Here is a 20318-nt window from a genome sequence, read left to right as displayed (position 1 = left end):
ATGTCACTATATGGCAATTTTACTGCTGCAGGCAACTCATTATTTTAATACCGTTTTTGTTATTATTATTATTATATATATATATATATATATTTGTGTGTGTTTTCTTTCTCATTGCGATCACTGTTGCTATATTTTTTTGCAACTGTTGCGAAAATTTAATGCTTTTGCAACGATAAATTGACGTCAAAGCCTTGTTTAACTAAAAAAGTAGAGTAAACCTCACAAACTGATTTTGCGTCGCAGCAACCAAAAAAGGATCGGTAATAGCGCAAAATGGTTACGCGTACCTCGTTTTTCGTAATCCCAACAATATTCAGTTTATTTTTATTTTTTTAACGATACCTGTTTTACTGAATTTTTCGAGTTACTGTAACGAATGAAAGTTTTCTCAGTCTAATTAGGTTATATCATATAATGTACAGGGTGGAGGTCAAAAAACTAAAGAATATTGTATACGTTTCTTTATTTCCAATTTTTAACAAGATTATCCATTTCACGCAGTATAATGCAAAGTGTATTGAAATTTTTTTGTACCAAATCCCAAGGATAAGTTGTATAAAATATTGGGGTTTAATCCGCAGGATAAATTTTAATCGTTCTCTGATCCATGTAAAACCAACGCAACAGTCTATTTAATGATTATATATTTTTCAAAACCAGTGATTGACTCGAGTCGTGATAAAATGTTACCATCATAATTTATTACTTACGATCAGATCCTAAGTCAACGAGACTAGTTTTCTTCTTTCTTTCTTTTTTTTTTTTTTCCGTTAACCTGTTCTGCTCACGTATTAAGTTTGCAAAATTCGTGCCTAACGATACCCAATTGTGTCGCAATTCGCGTGCGTTTCTCTCCCCATTTCTCTCTCTCTCTCTCTCTCTCCTTCTTTCCAGTTGTGTTCAAATTAGATTGCACATATATCAGGAAAGGTGGTGAAACCGTGAAAGGCCCGATCTGTTTAACGAAGCGATTCGCTAATGCAGCAGGCCGGGTCGATGCTTGCGGGATGAGGAAAGGGGAAAGTTCGCGGTTTCATTTGCCCGACGATGTGAATGAGAAGGAACGCCGGAAGAGCGAGTTTAAACGGCTCCTTCACCTACGCTACATCCCTGTGTGTGTGCGTGTGTGTGCATATATATATATATAAACACGATACGTACCCTGGACCCATTCACCTTACCGAACGAGGAAACCAGTTTTTCGATTATCTCTACAGATTACATGTGTGTATGTATGTATGCATATAGTAAACGTATTCTTACGCGCTAATGGTTCGCCTTCACTTTTGCTAATCGATCGGAAACTGACCGTTGCCGTGTAATAATTAAGAATTCACCGGCGTCGTAAACGCGCCGTACCAGCGTTTTTACAGCCGTATAACCGCGGCACAATAATTACCACGTTATTTTATGGTTTCAACGATTATAATTGAATATTCGAATGTCGAGAGTCTTTTTCACCGTTTCCTCTTTTTCTTTACTTATTAAATTTTTATTTATTTTTTTTTTTTCATATATATTTTTGTCCCGTTCTCCCAAGTTGTAACGGAAAGTACAATATTACAGCATATATATACATATTGTGTACGATTAGAAATCGCACGGTTCGAGTTGAAAACAGTAAGAAAAATTCGTTCTTCTTCTTTCTTTCCTTCTTTTCGAACCTCTTATTTGATTTTACACAGCGCAGTGTTTGGATATTTTTGTACAAAGACAAAAAAATAAAAATAAATATAAATAAGAAAATTTGGAAACTTGATCAGAAAAAGGGTTTTTTTTTTTATATATATTTTTTGTTTTCTTTCTTTTTTCCATTCACAGAGTATGAGATTTAAAAAACGAGAGACTTTGTATATAGGAAAAGAGAAAGAACGAATTATGTGTGTATATATACACTATGCAGTAATGATAATAAGGAGGAAAAATTTGTTGTCTTTGAAAATAAACTTGGGCATCCAGTCTGCTTTTGTACAATGCGCGTGTAACAACGATAGGCATAGAGGGAGATAGAGAGAGAGAGAGAGAGAGGCAGAGGCCGGTTAGTAAGAGACTCGGCTCTACGGTAAGGCAGCGTTATAAACAGTGCAATAGAGGCTAGGGCAGTGCCACGTTCTCCTAGGAAAGTATTACAAACACGTAGTAGCGATAGCACCGGAAGTAAGCAGTTGTCTAACAATAATGTTCTGAAGTGCGGAGAGCGCGCGGACCATCGACTAAATCTTGCGTGCGTATCGCCGGTTGGTATATATATACCTGTATGTAATACGCGTATACGTATATTGTGACAAATTTCGTCTTATATGACGAAAGGTAGCCGATAATTATACCTCGGTAATAATGAACCTGAAACGGGTATCAAATTTATGCCCATAATTACAATTTTACCCTATCGTCATCTAAATCTGAGTACTTTCAAAGATTTCCCTCCCTTTTTGTTTTATTATGGTCTTGGTTTTTTGTTTTTTTTTTTTCAGATTTATTTGTTTCGTTTATTACGCGAACGGAATTCGATACAGTTTTTCTTATAGGGAGAATGAAAATCAACTCGACCACACTTTGGACCTCAGAATTTTACATTTTTTTTTATTTATTTTTTTTTTTTTCTTCTTCCTCTCTCACCTTATGCGATTTTCTCACACTCCGTGAGAGTATCACCGCTGATTTTTTTCAAACTTGATCCGATTCCCGTTTCGAATTCTTCGACAATCGAAGTTTGGCCTTTTTTTTTCTGAATTTTCAATCGACGATATCTCAGAATCGATCAATGGTATCAACGAAAATAAAGTTATCGTTATATACGTATATTTGTATTTAATCGAATTTTTTTAAAGTAAAAATTTTTTACCTTTGAAATCATGGTTTCGTTGCGAAAAATTTGTTCGAAAAGGATATAAGTTGAAGATGTTCTGTGAAAAAAAAAAACGTAAATTTTCATACCTGTTCAAAACGACATCTTTAATGATTCGGTAGTTGTCATTTTTTCTTCTTTTTTTTTTTTAGATAGTAAAAACGTCATTATTTTCTTTTGACAATTTCAAACAACGAATGTTTTATCGTATGTTGGACATTTTTCATTTGGAAACTTACGACCTTCTGACCGGCGAGTGGATTGAATTATAATTCACGAAAAAATTTGGCCCATACTACAAGAAATGATTGCACATATGAGTATCACTATACAATATTGTGATCACACGCACTTTAATGTTTTTTTTTCTCCATAAAGACTGTTCACGAAAAACGTATTGTATACATACATATATATTTGTAAATTTCGATAGTTTCTAAAAATCAACCTCAAAATATATTTCACGCCTGAAAAGGTGACAAGTTTTTTCTTTTTTCTTCATATTTTTACGTTCGTAGAAAAACTACGTTAGATAAAAATAAGAAAAAAAAAATTTCACCGACAACGGGAAGTATTGAAAACATGTATCTTACCAATGTCAGAAAAATTTAACTTAACGTAATGTCCCAACAGATCATTACTTGTTAATTGTTACATTTCATACAATATCACATTAAATTTTCATAACAATATTTGATTTGTAGTTTGTAATTTGTCTTTCAGTGAGTAATATGTTAAAAACGATAAAAGGGTTGAATCAACCAGTCGATGTCAACAGTAAATTCTGTGAAATTCCCTACTCTAACCCTGTACTTAGTACACTGCCCTATTAAATATCGAAATTGCATAAAGATAGAAATTTCGTTGGTACAAGTATCGGCCCGCATACATGTTACATACATAATATAAGATACGCGGAGACTCCGTGTAAGCAGGAAACGCCGTCCTTAATACACAGCGTGAGTGTATTAATAATAAAAAGAAGAAGAAGAAAAAGAAGAAGTAGGAAGACGCGGGGTTTTAAAAGAAAAGAACATATATCGCGCCTTTTTGTTTCTTTTTTTTTTTTTTTTCATTTTATTTATTTATTTTCTTTTTTTCTCGAATCCCCGACCGCCGTCAGCAACAAGCACCAAGCAAAAGATTCCGTTTTCATAGAGCCGCGACGCGGCGTGGCCTGTCACTTGTTGCATACTGATTGCGATACGCGACCGAAATAACTCCCCCGAGACCGGAACGTCCCCTTCGTGCTGGATGCAGCCAGCAGGCATACGGCATATAGCGTACAGCAACATAGCATATAGCCGCACGCTTATAGGTCGCACACGTTTTCTTAGCCCCCGGTGTGTTGCAGTCCTCTCTCGTTTATAGCGCAGGCATAGCCTCGCGACGGGTCTCCGGCCGCTTCCGGTGCACGGCTCCTTGCCCCCGCCCCTGGGCTTCCGGTCTTCTTATATATACACGCCCGCACGGCGGACCTACGTTGTCGGTACTACGCGTACTACGCGACCCCCCCTCTGCCCCCTGCCCCCTGCCCCCTTGCCGCCACCACGGACACCCCTCGTTTCGTTTTCCTTTTTCCTTTTTCTTTTTTTTTTTTCCCCCCTTTTTTTTAAGCCTCCTCCTTTTCCTCCGTTAAGGTTTCACCCACACGCTTGTGCAGGGATTCGCTCCTGCGCCCCCTCGTTGGAAACCACCCTCGATACTAGAATCTGGGGAGTCACGCGCTCTTGCTTAGGTATTCGAAAACATCCAGAAAGATCCTTCAAGCTGTGTATGTGCGGACAGGATCAGCTGATCCCTCTTTTAAAATGGGCCAAATTCTTGCAGATTCGATCGAGGATCGTGTAAGACACCTTGTTTCGAAGGTTGTATGTACGGTTTCGTCTCTCGGTGTATCTGAAAGACAATTTTTAAAGCTTTTGAATCTCATGTAAAATTGTACTACTTTTCAATGAATTCTTTCGGGGAATACTGCGAAGATGTTCAGTCGTGGATTGGAATAAATATCCAATCCTTTTAATACACTATGTGGGATATGTTTCCTGAACGGTAATACTGATGAAATTTTGTAATTGGTTTCACCGTGAGAAATGGTGGTGTTAAGATTAAATACGATTGGCAACCATGGACTATGAATTCGAAAATTCAAGACCAGGTACGATTGACATCCGGTAGTGTTAAATTGACACCGAATTATAGTCTGTACAGAATTCTACAACCAACAGTTTTTTTTTTTTTTTTTGCACGGTGTGGTTAAAACATGTTTTTGATCACGGTATAGAAAAGATGAAGTTCTTTCATCAATTTTCATATCCTTGTGTCTTTTTAGATCAATTGATCTGACGGTGATGCATGAAATCTCTTCAAATTTCATTCTCAATAGACCAAGAAGTTCTGATAGATCGTGTTTTTCAATCGGCGATACATCGGGAGACATGCCGATTCAGTGACGTTGTTCGACGATCATCGATCTCAGATACCTAACCGATCTTCCATCTCAGGCACAATCGGTGTCTCATGTAGCTGACGGAAGTGACAACTTTTCAACGTGAAACGATAGATACTTGCGTGTGGAAGTGCAGATGGTCGTTTGGACCAACACAACCATTGAAGCAGTCCATAAGTTGCGTGATCGTGGTCACGGTGCGGATAACCAAAGAATTGAAACTCCGACGCTGATGTGTTACGTAGAGAGACAAGCTTATTACTCTACAATTGTTGCGTCGTATTGGGTATGTAAGAACAACGTGCGCGGGTGTGCCTGTGTAGGTTGTGATCTTTCATCTCCGTTGTAGGTTTACCGACACCAAAGAAAAAGAAAAACATTTGGGAAGCGACTAATTGATCCGATGCCTCGACACCACTCGCATAACACCGAATTAGTTATCGATGAAAAACGGCAACAGGTTCAACGCGACGATTAACCCCACCTAACCTTCTTCGTCCCGCGCAATTAAGACGCCTAATAATCCTTCCCGCCTTGCGGTTACGATACTGCTTTATGGAGTAGACCCGGAAAGACTGGAATACCGCGGTGCGGAAATTTCATTCATTCTACCGTCTTCCAACATTCGTCACGAGTCAGAAATGAATCACGGTTTTAACTCACTTTGAGCTACTTCAAAGCACCTCGGGTCATCGCTTGGGTGAATTCACCAAATCCATGACTTGTGGTGAAAGTGCAACTCCAAAGGATCTAGACTTGAATGAACGACGCCTGCAACGCTTGGGTTCATGAGCTGTAGTGAACTTAGCTCTAACTTACAGACGAATCCAGTAAAGTCATGACTTTTGAAATGCAACTTCAACCCATCAAGTCCTGATCAAATTCATCAACCTTCTACATCGTGACTTAGAGTGACCTCAAAGTACTCCGTCATTTGTATGAATTGACTTAGGAGGTCCCTGATCGAGCTTAGGTCAGAACTTTCAGATAAGTTTACTTCAAAAATGCCTCCAAAGAGTGAATACTTGAATGTTGGGTCGTGACTTGGAACCCCGAGACACTTGGGATCGCGACTTCCAGTGACTTGTGACTGTACAAAGGTCTCGTTCACCCAAATTATACCACGGTCTCCTAAGCTCTAGAATGTTACAGGTAAAACGTTCGGATCCCGTTGCAAGAACCGAAAACCCGAATTGATCTCCAACCGTCAAAGATAAACGGTAGATTGAATTTGAGGTCCGGTATCCGATCACGAGAATGTTGACGCGTCCAACGGAAGTCAAGTGGATAGTTGGCTCTCGGAACAGGTGATGCAGGTTTTGCCTCTGTGCCACTGGCTAGATTTCGCGCGTTTTCTCACGCTCGATGGCCTGGCGTACAGCTCTGCGGCTCGGTTCTCGCCTGCGTCATCCGGCGCTGGGCGTCCGAGTCGTCGATCTATATAAACGAACCCGCGCGAGAACGTTCACCACGGTGATCTCGAGTGCCGTAGGAGAGGATTGAACGGGGGGGGAGGGGGGGATGGGGCGACGGCTTCCTAGTTATAATAAACGACGCAAGAAGTCGAGCAGAAACCTGCCCTGCCCGGGGCCCAGGCAGCGGCCGTTTCGAGGAGCCGAGGTGAAAGGCGAGGAGAGAGGAGAGAGGAGAGATCGCTCGACTCTAGCCTCGAGATAGAGAAGATCGACGGAAACGGCGCCGGGCACTTGGAACGTCCGTAAGCCCCGCGCTGGTTGGTGGGGATGATGCCTGGATACGGATCTATGAATGGACCGCAAAGCCCCGGGGTGTCCCTACTTCGCAGACCAGAAAGTCTAATCGTCTTTCCACCCCCTCCCCGTTCATCGTTCGTTTTCAGTATCTTATCAATTTCTTTCAATCTTTTAAATGTCCATTTTGCAAAATTTATTCACCATTTTTTTTTTTTTTAGTAGGTATCTATCGTTTTATCGTACATGTAATCGTGGTCAGGCTTGTCCGGACGAGTACTTGGGAATATTTTTTGTTTTCTTTTTTCAATCTATCATTCGGAACTTTACATTCGATTTTAGGTTAATTAAACAGTAGAAATCGTTAATATTAATTCACTGTGTTAGGCACCTTATCACCTGACGCGGTGTATAACACTGCAATACACGACGTTGGATAACAAACATACACACTCCCAATGAATGAATTTCTTTCCGTGTCAATAAATCTGGTTATACAAACATCGATTTACACACTTGTATAATTTTACCGTATCCTGCGCAGCTAATCAAATCGTACCTCCCTCCATACGTGTAGGTATATCATATACATATGTATATTATGAATGATATTTTCTTAACTGTAAACGTATGCGAGATGCATACGTTCATTTATGCAAGTGTATATAGATATATGTATATTAATATAATCTTGTAGCGAGGACGTAGTATAAAACTAGACAGGTGTTTATTGCTTGATTTGCTTGACCCAATTCTTGCACCGAGTGCGTAACGTTTACACATCGTGTGTGTATATATATATACATGTATAGTGGGTATATCCCATAAGAGCTTACGCACAGTTTGCCTATTCGGCAAATACGCATGAGATGCGTTATACACACGACTTCATTCATCCTCTAGATTTGTTCGACTCCGTCCGATATCCCAAGATTTTCTTCCTTTAATTAGCACCTCTCTCCCTCCCTCTCTCTTTCTCTCTTTGTTTTTCTCTTATGTGCGCCAGAAAGATCCAGCTTCATTTTTTCTATCAATTAATTAGATCGGCTTTCCGTTCATCTTTTCGAAGTAACAAAAATAAAACAACGCCGACGAACATAGACAAAGAAAAAGAAGATAAAGAAGAACGGTATTAGAAATGGTGGAAAAAAAAGTTGGATCAGGTCAACCACGAGAAACAGAAGGTTGGCAAGTATTTACTTGGAGACTAATGTTTCGAAAAGTCGGTAAGAGGGTTGGGATTCATCGTTGATTCTGGTCGTCGTCGTCGTCGTCGTTGTGTCGTCGTGACTCGTGGCTATAGGTGCATGAACGAACGGAAATAGACGAGACGTAGGCTCTGCGAGATGGACTGCAGCAGCAGCAGCAGCAGCAGCAGCAGAAGAAGCAGAAGCAGCAAAAGCAGCAGCATCAGCGTCAGCAGCGTGGTAACACCACAGAGTCAGAAAAGCGCATCGCGTTGAACAGCGGCTGCATCCGAACCTAACCTAACCCGTAGGAACGAGTTGCGCGCGTCGTCTCTCGGCATGAATGAACAAACAAATGAATGAACCCACGGAAGAAAGAAACGAAACGAAACGAAAGGAAGGAAGGAAAGAAAGAAAGAAAGAAAGAAAGAAAGAAAGGAAGAAAGAAAGACCTAAGTATAGCGACGCCATCCACACAACAACACCCAGCCAGGGTCTCTTGATCACGGGAGAAGCGTCGTAGTAGTAGAGAATCCTCGTCGACGACGCCACTGGCGTCCTCCTCCCCCCCCCCCCCCCGCTCGCTCTACAGGCCCGTTGAGAGAGTATTCATTCATAAAACTAACGCGGAGTGAGGCCAACTGGCGCGTGGGGGCTTCCCCCTCCCTTCTCCGCCCCCCCCTCCCCTCCCCCCTCAACGCTTCCCTCACTCTTTCTCTCTCTCGTTAAGTTTCCCCTGCCCCATCCTCTCCGTCTCGCACCTCGCTGATCGCGGGCTGCTTGCCTGCTTGCCTTTGCCTTGCCTGCCCGCCTGCCTGCCTGCCTGCCTGCTTGCTTGCTTGCTTGCTTGCTTGCTTGGAACCCGGCTGGTCCGACCAACACATAAAAAGCAAGGACCGCCAGTGAGCACCAACACGGGTTCGGACGACGTGGAGAGGAGCCGAACGAACGACCGACACTCCTCAACACCCGTCGTCCGTGTTGCCTGACTGCCGCTACCGCCGCACCGTTTGCCCGTCACGATTTTAGTCGAGTCGCGTCGAGTCGCGAAGGGAGTCTGTGGTGCGTTTGAGAACGGCTCATCCTACACCCGTGTGTCGTCTTTGTATATCTCGAACATACATCACGCCGACGAGAGTGATCTTGTTGCTGTTGTGTTGTTGTCGTTGTCGTCGTCGTCGTCGTCGTCGTCGTTGTTGTTCGAAAGGACTCTCTTATCAACTATACTCGCTCAACGGTGTCACTGCTGTACCCGGTGATCGCGTAAACGCGAGACAGAAAGAGAGAGACAGAGAGAGAGAAGGAGAGAGAGAGAGAGAGAGAGAGGGGGAGAGACAGAGCGAGAACGATAAAGAACAGAGAAGAGGGGGGAGGGGAGAGAGCTCGAAAAGAGAACCGAAACGCGGGAACAAAAGAATCGTCATTTACGGCCGCTGGTTGATGAGGAGGAGAAAGAGGAGGGGGAGGCAGGCAGGCTCAGTTTAATCATCCCGGTTTCATCCTGCGCCCCCCTGCACCGTTGCACCAGACTATCAACAGACGAATAACAAACGTTAAACTTGGTGCGAACGAGTGTGACGTAGGAAATGGTGGCGGTGGTGTCGATGTCGTTGTCGTTGTCGTTGTCGTTGTCGTTTTTGTTGCGGTACTGATGCCGATTGACCGACCACCGCGCTCTTGATATCGCTACCAATGGTCATTGGTCCTCGGTGTTATACCAGCGACTATACGGTGCGACAGGCTCATTGTGTTTGGGCTAAACCGTTGAGACTCACATCCCCACCACTCGGGACTTTAGAGCATCGATTATCCCGAAGATACTTAAGAGATAACGGATTTGCCTGTTTCATTCCATGGCACAGCACGCTGTTATGTTTTGGGTATGAACGTGCCGTCTAAACGGAATGAAAAACACCCGAAGGGAATCATTCAGTCTGTTTGGACTCGACGAGTCTTATGTTGTTAGTATTATTCTGTCGGACGGTAAACAATTGTCGGACACCAATGAAATTGACCCGATAATGCGGTAGAGAACAACTTCAAGTGATGTACAATAGGTGAAACTTGTACGAAGACGGAACACGTAAGTGGAACGTTTTGTCCGCGCGTAATAAACGTATTTGTGATACGTACGTTGTAATATTGTGACAATTGTGACCAAGGGGATAGTGAGAGAAACTGTGAAAGAAGAATAAGAAGAAGAAGACGAGAAAATGACAGTAATATGTCGATAGGTGAATACGTTGTGGATCGATAGAAGAGGGAAGCACAGTTTCGAGTTGTACTAAAGCTTTTAAGTTAACGTTCCGGTTACGGTGGAGACGATCAGTTTTTCATATCAAGTGAAACTCGCTCTGTTTTGGAAGTTGTCAATGAAGGGGGTGCAGGGATAGAGGATAGGAAAACCCGTTGCGCAAGATGCGGGGTATTCGAAAATAGCGAAAGAGACGCTCTCGTCTCGTTTTCGGGTTATGTGAATTGATAGTGAACACATGGTGGACACATGGTGGACACATGATCCGATCGTCGCTCTCCTCCTCCTCCTCCTCGTTCATTTTCTTCTCCTCCTCCTTCTTCTGTTTCTTCTTCGAGACCAAAAGTTACAGCTACCAAAGTAACGTCGCTGTCATATCCCATTGCCATGGGCTAAACTTCCGGTTTGAGTTGAACCGACGCTCCACAAAGCCGTCCGATACTTCCGTGTAGATCTACCTGAGGCTGGACAACGATTTTATGCATAAATCTATCGAGTTTTGCGGTGTGACAAGTTGAGACGAGAACGCGAAAAGACGCGATCAAGGAAAAAGGGATATACGAGACCGGAAATGGGATCCACCCGGACAGAACCTGGCTAATCTCGATACACCGCGAGAATCGACGTTTAACGGATATAATATCAAGCGAGAACTTTAATCGTATGCTGAAATCCGTTGCGGTAAGGAAGAAGAAAAGGAGAGAGGGAGGGGAACGCTAATGGACCGATTCATCGATTAGGGTCGACGATCAAGTGCGCGTGGAGCCCCCTTTCGATATAAAACCGATACGTGCGCGTTCAGTGCAGTGTCAGTTTTTAAATTGAAGCAAAAAGGAACGAAAAAACTTTCTCACTTCTTCTTTTTCACGGGGTTTTTAAACTCCATTTCGCGTTTATGAACTGTGTAGCAGATCATCTGTCCTGCAGGCCTTCACTCATGTTCGTCGATTATACCGACGCTCACGTCGGCATGGGAATCAAAGCTATGAAGTCCTTCGGCAGGCCCAGAGGTAGGTAGGCGGTGTACCCTGCACCTGTTTTTTCAAACTTATGCCTACCTGAAAATTCGTTCGATCGGGCTTTTCACGTTTCGATTGAACGAAAAGTCACGTTTTTACTTGTACCTTCAGTGGCTGATGGTACAGATGAATATAAACTCAAGTTCACACCACTTATATAGTGCTTTTTTGATACCTTGCCAAGTTCTTACTTTACACTATTCAAAATCTTATGATCGAAGTTTTCGGTCAAGCGTGTAATTTTTTTTTCTCGACAGGAATTTAAGGCGGTCCCCAAACAATTTATTCGATCGATTAATAAAATGATGATCCTCAAACACCGTGGTAGAAATAATAATTTTTTATCGTTTACAACCCATTTTTTTAATTCACTTTAACGGCGTTCATAAAAATTAAGAATCTTTGGTTCAAGATGAACCTATTGGTTCGCTTAGGTTTAAGTTTACTTTCAAACAGACTGAATTACAAGATTTTACCACCGTACGAGATTGAAAAAAAAACCCAATCTGTTAGGTATTTTTTCGATACTTGAATCAAGGTTCTTAGGATCGTAGCCGATTTTTATTCTCCACGATGAATCCTGAATATCTTATCCCTACCTGTACTTTTAGATTCGCAAATTCGACGTTCGTGATCTAAACGTAACTTAAATTTGTGAAAAAAAAAGAACGTCTCTATTCTCTTCATATTTTGCGAATTGATCTTTCCTAAAGTCAATCTGATAGTTGAAAAACGGTGATTTCAAAGTGTTTCGTTTCTTCAACGTTAGTCCAACTTGAACTTCACGCATCGAGGGTTGTTGTTACTTTTTTTTTTTTCGTCTCTTTTAACGGTCTTCCTGGTCAGGTCGTAGCTGTATACATATACTTATAATCTACCTGCGAGTTCTACGTGACGTCAAAGCCGTATTATGGTATGTATGTATGTATACATATATGTATATATATATGTACACACGCGTGACGCCGAGAACGATTCAATCGAAAGGAAGAGGAACGCTACGCGTCACGCGTGACTCCGGAAATGCTTTCTTACAGAGACACATGCCACTGCTGGCTACTCCATGCACGTTGACAAGCTAATGTCGTTTATCTCGATTAACCAGCCAACTTACAGCTTTATACTTTCGGATACCTGCCTTACACGTATTCATCGGACAAACGTATCTACCTATATCTAATACGGAAAGCGACGAACATTAAGTCGGAACGGCGGTTTTTTTTTTATCATGGAAGAAATTTTTCCACGCTTCTTTTAGCTTTCTTTTTTGGATTTTCATAATTCTCTTTGACTCTGTTTCTGGTTTTATCTTCTCCGTTAATTGCAGTTATATACCGAGAGAAATTTTTAGTTTCGGTTACCGCTCAGTCCTTAATTATCTTCATTTTTTACCACAATCGAAAAATATAGTTCCAGGTAGAAAATGAAAATTGGTTTTCTAGCTGTTACCGGAAAGTCTGGTATCCGTTGCTATTCTTTCTCACTAGGATCGCTGTTGCTGTATTTTCTTGCAACTGTTGCGAAAATTTAACGCTCGTGCAACGATAAATTGACGTTAAAGCCTTGTTTAACTAAAAAAGTAGAGTAAACCGAACAAATTGATTTTGCGTTGCAATTACAAAAAAATGATCGACGATAGCGCAAAATGGTTAGGCGTACCTACCTCGATTTTCTCCAGTTTCTGATCTGTTTAAAACGAAGCATCGAAATCTGAGCTTGCTTTTACAATTTCAGTATTTTTGAAAAAATACTTTACATACAGCTTACACATATCATCCAATAATTTGTCGAACATTCAATGACACGGCTATCTCGTAATGAAATAATAAAGGGCGGGATTGAAATTCCGAATTTGAAAAGTTCCGAAATTCGCGTCAAGTTCCGATATTTTTGATATCGAAACTTGTAGTAAAGAAATCGAACTTTGACGAAACATCAAAAGTTTCAAATAATCCAAAACTTTCAGTTCTGTGAATTTCTGGCTTGGTGAAATTTCACCATTTTGATCTTTCTTCGTTTTGGATTTTCGCTATCTTTACGTTCGGAATCCTGATCATTCTGTTTGTCGGTTTCTCTCACTTTTTACGCTCACTCGTCGAGCAGACTTACGCCGTCTGATTATATTTTAATTTACGAATTTTTCTCTGTCGCAACTTTACTTCTCGTAACTTTGCTCCATCGTAACTTGAATTTTCGGAATCTTTCATTACGTTACTTTGAGCCGTCGGCTTTCCGACCATTCGAAAACTTCGTCGCTTCGTCAAAGTTTCATTTCTCTGCTTCAAGTCTCGCCACCAAATAATTCGGACTTGGTCGCTTCTGGATCTTTCCAAATTCGGAACTTGAACCCCGGGTCCAACGAGAAATGTAAAAACGCATCGAATCTCAGACGAACGCAAACCTCCTCCTCCTCCTCCTCCTCCTCCTCGGCAATCACCACGACGTCCACCCACGATCGTGAAACACGCGTAAAACGCACGCCGTCTTCCCGCACCTCCCTCCGATATCTCGGGACGTCCGTCCATCCATCTCGTTCCTCTCGACGACTCAGGCCTCGCCGGGAACCTGGAGGAGGGACTCGCGGAGCGTCGCGGCGTCGCTGTCATCTGTCGTTGGCACGTGTCTACGCAGCCGCGCGTAAACCTCGCCAACCGAGGAGCCAACCGCCTCGCGATCACTACGGCCATGTTGTTTTTTATCCACGATTCTTATCCCTGTCTCAGCGTCTCCTCTCCGTTCCGTGTACGGTTTACGCCTTCGCCTGCGTCATCCGTACATGAATAATACATGTGCTGTAGGGTGAGCCAAAAAAACTTTATGGTATTAAAAAGACCCGTTTACTGGGAAAAATAATTCTCACGTTTCGAAAAATTTTCTAGCTCAATTTTCCAAAATGTCTCGCTGGCCGTTTGAAATTTCTCGTTCAAATAACACGCGATAACATTTTCTTTTTTTTTTTTTCTTCTCTCCTTTTTTCTACTCCTCCATTTTTATTTTTTAACGTACTCGTCACTCGCGCAATATTTATCGAAATGTGAAAACGCCTGCCGGCGAAAATTTACAATTCCTCCCACGATCGATTTATATTCAACCGATTGTTGGTATTCATTTTCATACGAGCTTGCAAGTTTTTGTTGACATTTTGTTATTATTTCCTTGTCATCAAATTTCATTCAAAGTTGTTAATTAATCTACCCGTAGTAATGGATGCCTTGGTGTTCCAACTTTGAAATTTCCATTGTGCCTTTTCCCATATTATTATTATTATTATTGTTATTGATTTTACTTCTTCGTTCTTTAATGTCATTATTTCAAATTACAAATATTCCTTCGCGAATACTTTACAGACGTATTATATCGGTATTATTTCACGAACTTGTTATTACAGAAGTTTTGTCTCCCGCCGTTTTTTGAACGTACGAAAAAAAGAAAGAGAGTGAAAATCATAATTTCCGTTAATCTTACGTCTGTCAAAAGATATTGGAATAACGATGAAAAAATTGTAATGAGAAGGTGAAAAAAAAATAAAAAAAAAGAAACGAAATGTCAGAATCACAAACTTTTGTCTTCTATAATCAGACCCGTGCGGAGAATTCAAACACTGTCACACAGTGCGATAAGATTTTTTTCGTAAACGTTTTTTTTTTTCTTCCTCAACTTCTTATCTTTACAGGTTTTATTTTTGAAATAATTACGAGATATGTGACGAAGTTGATCCGTTCGCTGTTTATGAAAACAATTTTGTTATATCGTTGCCGCAAATATTCGACGGAGCATAACGCGTACGGAACGTTCTAAAACTGCATATATAATCCGTAAAATAGTAGCAGCTGAACTATTATTGGAATTATATATTTTACGCTCAGTCAATCATATTCAGACCCTGATTGCTATTGGTTGGGTATAAATTTATCCTGTCCCAGTTAGTTATGCGCGCAGCCACGCCGTTTTAACCGGTCGGTTGAACAATTTCCAAACTGCAAATTGCACTCGGATCGATTTTCATCGGTCTTAACCTGCGGTAATTGCACTCACTCACGTTTTCTTCATTTCAAATTTTACAAGGAGATTGATTTTTTTTTTTCTTTTCCTCTTTTTATTCTCATTAGCAAGAAAACCAGCTCAATTCACGACCCATTTAGTTCAACCTATTACAGAAACTGCGTAATGAAATTGTTTTTCCGAAAGAATATCGTCGAAGCGATTATATGTATAAAATCAATATATTTAATAAAATTGACGGGTTTTCAGGAAAACCAAATCGCTTTTCTTTGGGAATCAGAGGGGTACGTAAATATGTTTAATTGTTTTAGTTTACTCAGTATTTAAATGTATCGGTGTCGAATTAGAAACAAAAAATATTGTATCCCTCTTGAGATTTAGTCGAAAATTATGTTTCTAATTTTTAAACAAACAACGAGCTTATCAGACATGCATCGGACTAAATCTGTCAAAGTAAATGAAGTTTGAATAGAACCAACCAGTGACTTGGGACTAAAATATGAAACGAGATTATTATGAACATTGCACGAAGCATCAATTTCTTGGTTTATAAACGATCGATTGATAAATCGAGAAAACGCATTTCAGCAATTCTCCACCCAACTCAGTCAAATTACCGATTTTTAATACCGCTATTTTTGCGTGATAATTTTTTTTTTAACTGACAAAAAGCAAAAAAAAAAGAAAACACGCTAACATTAATCGCCAAAATTCTTCGCGTTCAACGATCTCTCGCGACAATTTTTTTCGCAATTCCTCGCAATTTTTTTTTGTTCCCCCCCCCCCCCCCCCCCCCCCTCGTCGCGAATCTGGCCCCCACCCCCCCAGTTTTTTGCAAACCATTCCGGACCAAAACGACGTTTCGAGCTTCGGTGAATCGCGACGATTCAAGCTCGTGTATTTCATACCTACTCGGTCGTCGTCTCGTCTCGTCGATGAAGAGGCTTCTAGTCTCGCAGGGAAACGTGACCTGAGGTCTAATGCGGCCGCCCGCCGCCGCCCCTCGACGCCCCCTCTTGGCCCGTGCTAGCGCGACGCATCGTACATAAGTATTTAATCTCCATCTACACTCTTTGCAAGTCAAGTACCTACCGAGCCTTCCACCCCCCTCGAACCCTTCTCGTCCCCCCCACCCCCACCCCCACCCCTTCCACCCCCCGATTCTTACCTATGTTCAATGGCCTTTGAAACCGCTTTCCGTACTCGGCTACTCCTCAAACTCGCCCAATCGACGATTCTGGTTGGAAACTGTGTCAAAAACTCACCGATTTGTCGGCTCGGAGGGGTAAAAATGTTGAAAGATGAAAAAACGAATCGAAGGGCCATAAGGAGAAAAATTTCATTTTGTCCATAGTAACTAGAAAAGTTGAGTAAAACAGGTATAGTTTGAAAAACTGTTCGAATATTGTTGGAATTGGGAAAAACGAGGTACGCGTAAACATTTTGCGCTATTGTCGATCATTGCAACGCAAAATCAGTTTGTGAGGTTTACTCTACTTTTTTAGTTGAACAAAGCTGCGAGAAAGAATAGTAACGAATACCAGACTTTCCGGCAACAATTAGAAAACTAATTTTAATTTTCTACCTAGAACTATATTTTTCGATCGTGGTAAAAAATGAAAATAGTCGAGGACTGAGCGATAACCGAAACTAAAAATTTCTCTCAGGGCAAAATTAAATTTTTTTTTTCTCTCAAGTGGGTAACTTAACGTTATGCAATTTAAAAATATCGAAGGTCAAAGTATGGAGAAGCAAAAGATTAGAAAGGTGAGCAGCATGTGGAATGCCAAACTGTAGAATCGTCAAAATTCATCTCGATAATATAGAATTGTATACGGATTCTCCATTTAGCTGTTCCACGATTCGGTTTATCAGTATTTCGACTTACTATGTCTTCAATTATTTACATTTGAACTTTTCACAATTTACAATTTCAGCGAGTAAAATTTCTCGCGTCCATGAAAATTCGATGTTCTTGTGTTTCTGTGAATCAGCAATACTAATTCTTTTTTTTTTTTTTTATTACGCCGGTTCGATTTGTCAATCGAGCTTTCAAAAAGCCCGCGAATTTACATCACGCGCACAGCATTGTTGTTCATACTCTTCTCACGCGATCGGTATAATATTCGTAATTTGCTTCACGATCGTTGTTATCGTTCAGAAAAAATGAAAAAAACAAAAGAACGAAGCTTCCGATACGATTTATCAGTACCTACTACTCCATTTTTTGTCAACTTTCTAACAACAATAACATAAAGAGTTTGTTTTATTATCGTATTCAACATTCGTTCGTCGGCTTCTCTCGATTGCATGACGAACTCCGTCGCCTCTTTCGGACACATTGACTTTGTATATTATAATATATATATATGTGTATGTATATAGAACGAATCCGCGTGGGCGACATTACGAATGATAGCACGGTATCGCAGTAGCAGCTATCAGAGTATAATTTTCCATTCCATCCTCTGGCAACTTGTTTCACGGATAACAATAATACACACGAAATTGACATCAAGTAGGTATCGTTCCAGTATCACCGAAATGTCGATAATTACTACGATGATGAATTCAAAGTCGAAGCTGCGTTAGTTCCGCTAATGTCAATTTGAAAATCCTCTCGTCATTTCTCGTATGAAAATAACGAGGACGAAGAAGATGCGTGTCGAAACAAGAGAAAAAAAAAATCGTCAGTCTCAACTCAGTCCTCAACCATTATCATTTTTTACCACAATCGATAGATATAGTTCTAGGTAGAAAATGAAAATTAGTTTTCTAGCTGCTACCGGAAAGTCTGGTATCCGTTGCTATTCTTTCTCACTACGATCGCTGTTGCTATATTTCCTTGCAACTGTTGCAAAAATTTAACGCTCGTGCAACGATAAATTGACGTTAAAGCCTTGTTTGACTAAAAAAGTAGAGTAAACCGGAGAAACTGATTTTGCGTTGAAATAACCGTAAAAGGATCGACGATAGCGCAAAATGATTAAGCGTGCCTCGTTTTTCTTAATTCCAACAATATTCAAACAGTTTTTTTTTTTTTTTTTCTTATAACGATAACCGTTTTACCGAATTTCTCTCAGCGGCTTACACGTTATTACCGAAAATCGATTATACAAGTTTACAAACTTAAATTGCGTCGAAATATATCCGCCGGTGGAGTAGATAAAATGAAACTAAAAATAAAAAATGAAATAAAGAATTCCCAAATTGTAATCTCAGGATGCAGGTCGAACATCAGTTTCCATTTTATCTATCGGGCGTTTCTCTGATGGGATGAATAATGCGCGTTGACGTGGAGAGAGAGAGAGAGAGAAAGAGAGAGACGGTTGGTCCAGAGGCTGGTAACTCATTATCGACGTCAGCATCCCTGACAAGAATCAGTGAAGATTTGAGTCGGCAGTCAAGCTCGTTGCTAATCTTTCCGCGGTGAGTCCTGCCGGCAGGAAGTGGCAGCCTGATATCGTCGAGACCACACTCGGCTTCTCATGCCTGCGAGTTACTCGCGTATCGCCGAGGAACGGACCCGCTGATAATCGCTCCAACAATACGCTCCATCGGCCACTTAACCGCTGCCGCGCTAATGAGCCTCTGATTACAGTTTAACTTTGTTATTTTCTACAGACCCAACTTGACGTTTCATATTGTTACAAGCGGAGAGAATAAATGAGCGGATTTTACTTCAAAGTCGAGGTGAACAGGAACGCGTCGAGTTTGTTTTTTTTTTTTTTTTACTTTGGTCAAGTTTACTTTGTTGAATGCGGAATCGGGGCGGGGTCGAAATTCCGAGTTTTGAAAAGCTCCGAAAACGCTGGATTACGAATTTTTTTTTTTGTCGGGAAACTTGAGGTACAAGAATCAAACTTTGACGAAACATCAAAGCTTCGAATGTGCAAAGTTACGAAAAGGCAAAAGTTTTGCGAAAATGAGAAGATTTGAATAACCGAAACATCGGAATTACGAATGATCGAACATTTTCAGTTCTGTAAATTTCTGGCTTGGTGAAATTTCACCATTTTCATCTTTCTTCATTTTTACGTTCGGAATCCTTGTCATTCTGATTCTCGGTTTCTCTCATTTTTTACGCGCTCACTCGTTGAGTAAACTACGCTGTCTGATTATATTTTAATTTATCGAATTTTTCTCTGTCGCAACTTTACTTTTCGTAACATTGCTCCATCGTAACTTAAATTTTCGCTGAAACTTTGTCGCTTCATCAAAGTTTCATTTCTCTACTTCAAGTACCGCCGCAAAATAATTCGAAATTAGGCGCTCTTGGAACTTTTCAAATTCAAAACTTCAACCCCGCCGCGCAAAATTTACTATAAAAACAGTGAGAATCACCATAAAAAACAACTACATTTATAGTAAAGAATATATACAGCTGACATTGGTATTTTATTTTTTTGATACCAAAAACCTGTCCCTCTTATTTTTTTTTTTTTATTTATTTGCATATTTGAGTAAAATCCTCTCTTTTTCCTCCCTTCGTTTGCATGTAGTACGTAAAATTTACGGTTTGTTACGTCGTAATGCTTCTCTTTTCACGCTTCTGTAGGAATTCCAGTCGTTGGTTCTTTATGGTTTTTAGGTTACATATACAGCTGATGGATTCATTTCGCTATTACTATCGCTCAGATTTTTCTCCCAATCTTTCGTTCCCCGTTACGAGAAACCCGAGGAAATTTTTAGAGGGATCAAAAGTCCGTCTTATCGTTTAAAATTACTGCGGTACGCGGGCGATAAACTTGAGGGAAAAACCGGAGTAGGCATAGAATTGTACTGGCGAAATATGTCCGCCCACACTTATTTCGGACAAAATATTACCAACCCAATTATGTTTAGCT

At 40.8% G+C, this 20318-nt stretch overlaps 1 protein-coding gene across 2 annotated transcripts in view; it reads left to right on the top strand.

Annotated features, from left to right (window-relative positions):
• Positions 1 to 20318, top strand: part of LOC124180281 (protein C-ets-1) — a 144977-nt gene that overhangs the window by 82892 nt on the left and 41767 nt on the right. The window contains exon 1 of one of the 2 annotated variants that reach the window (XM_046565597.1): positions 9200 to 11460. The exons of the other annotated variant lie outside the window; for it this stretch is intronic. Within the exon in view, the coding sequence (XP_046421553.1) occupies positions 11346 to 11460 (115 nt within the window). The 5' untranslated portion in view covers positions 9200 to 11345. Of the gene's footprint in view, positions 1 to 9199; positions 11461 to 20318 lie in introns of those variants that run through there. 2 annotated transcript variants of the gene reach the window in all.

This window comes from Neodiprion fabricii, chromosome 4 (genome assembly GCF_021155785.1).
Source record: "Neodiprion fabricii isolate iyNeoFabr1 chromosome 4, iyNeoFabr1.1, whole genome shotgun sequence".
In the NCBI taxonomy this organism is placed as follows: Eukaryota; Metazoa; Arthropoda; class Insecta; order Hymenoptera; family Diprionidae; genus Neodiprion; species Neodiprion fabricii.
This window is presented reverse-complemented; position numbering and strand designations above follow the sequence as displayed.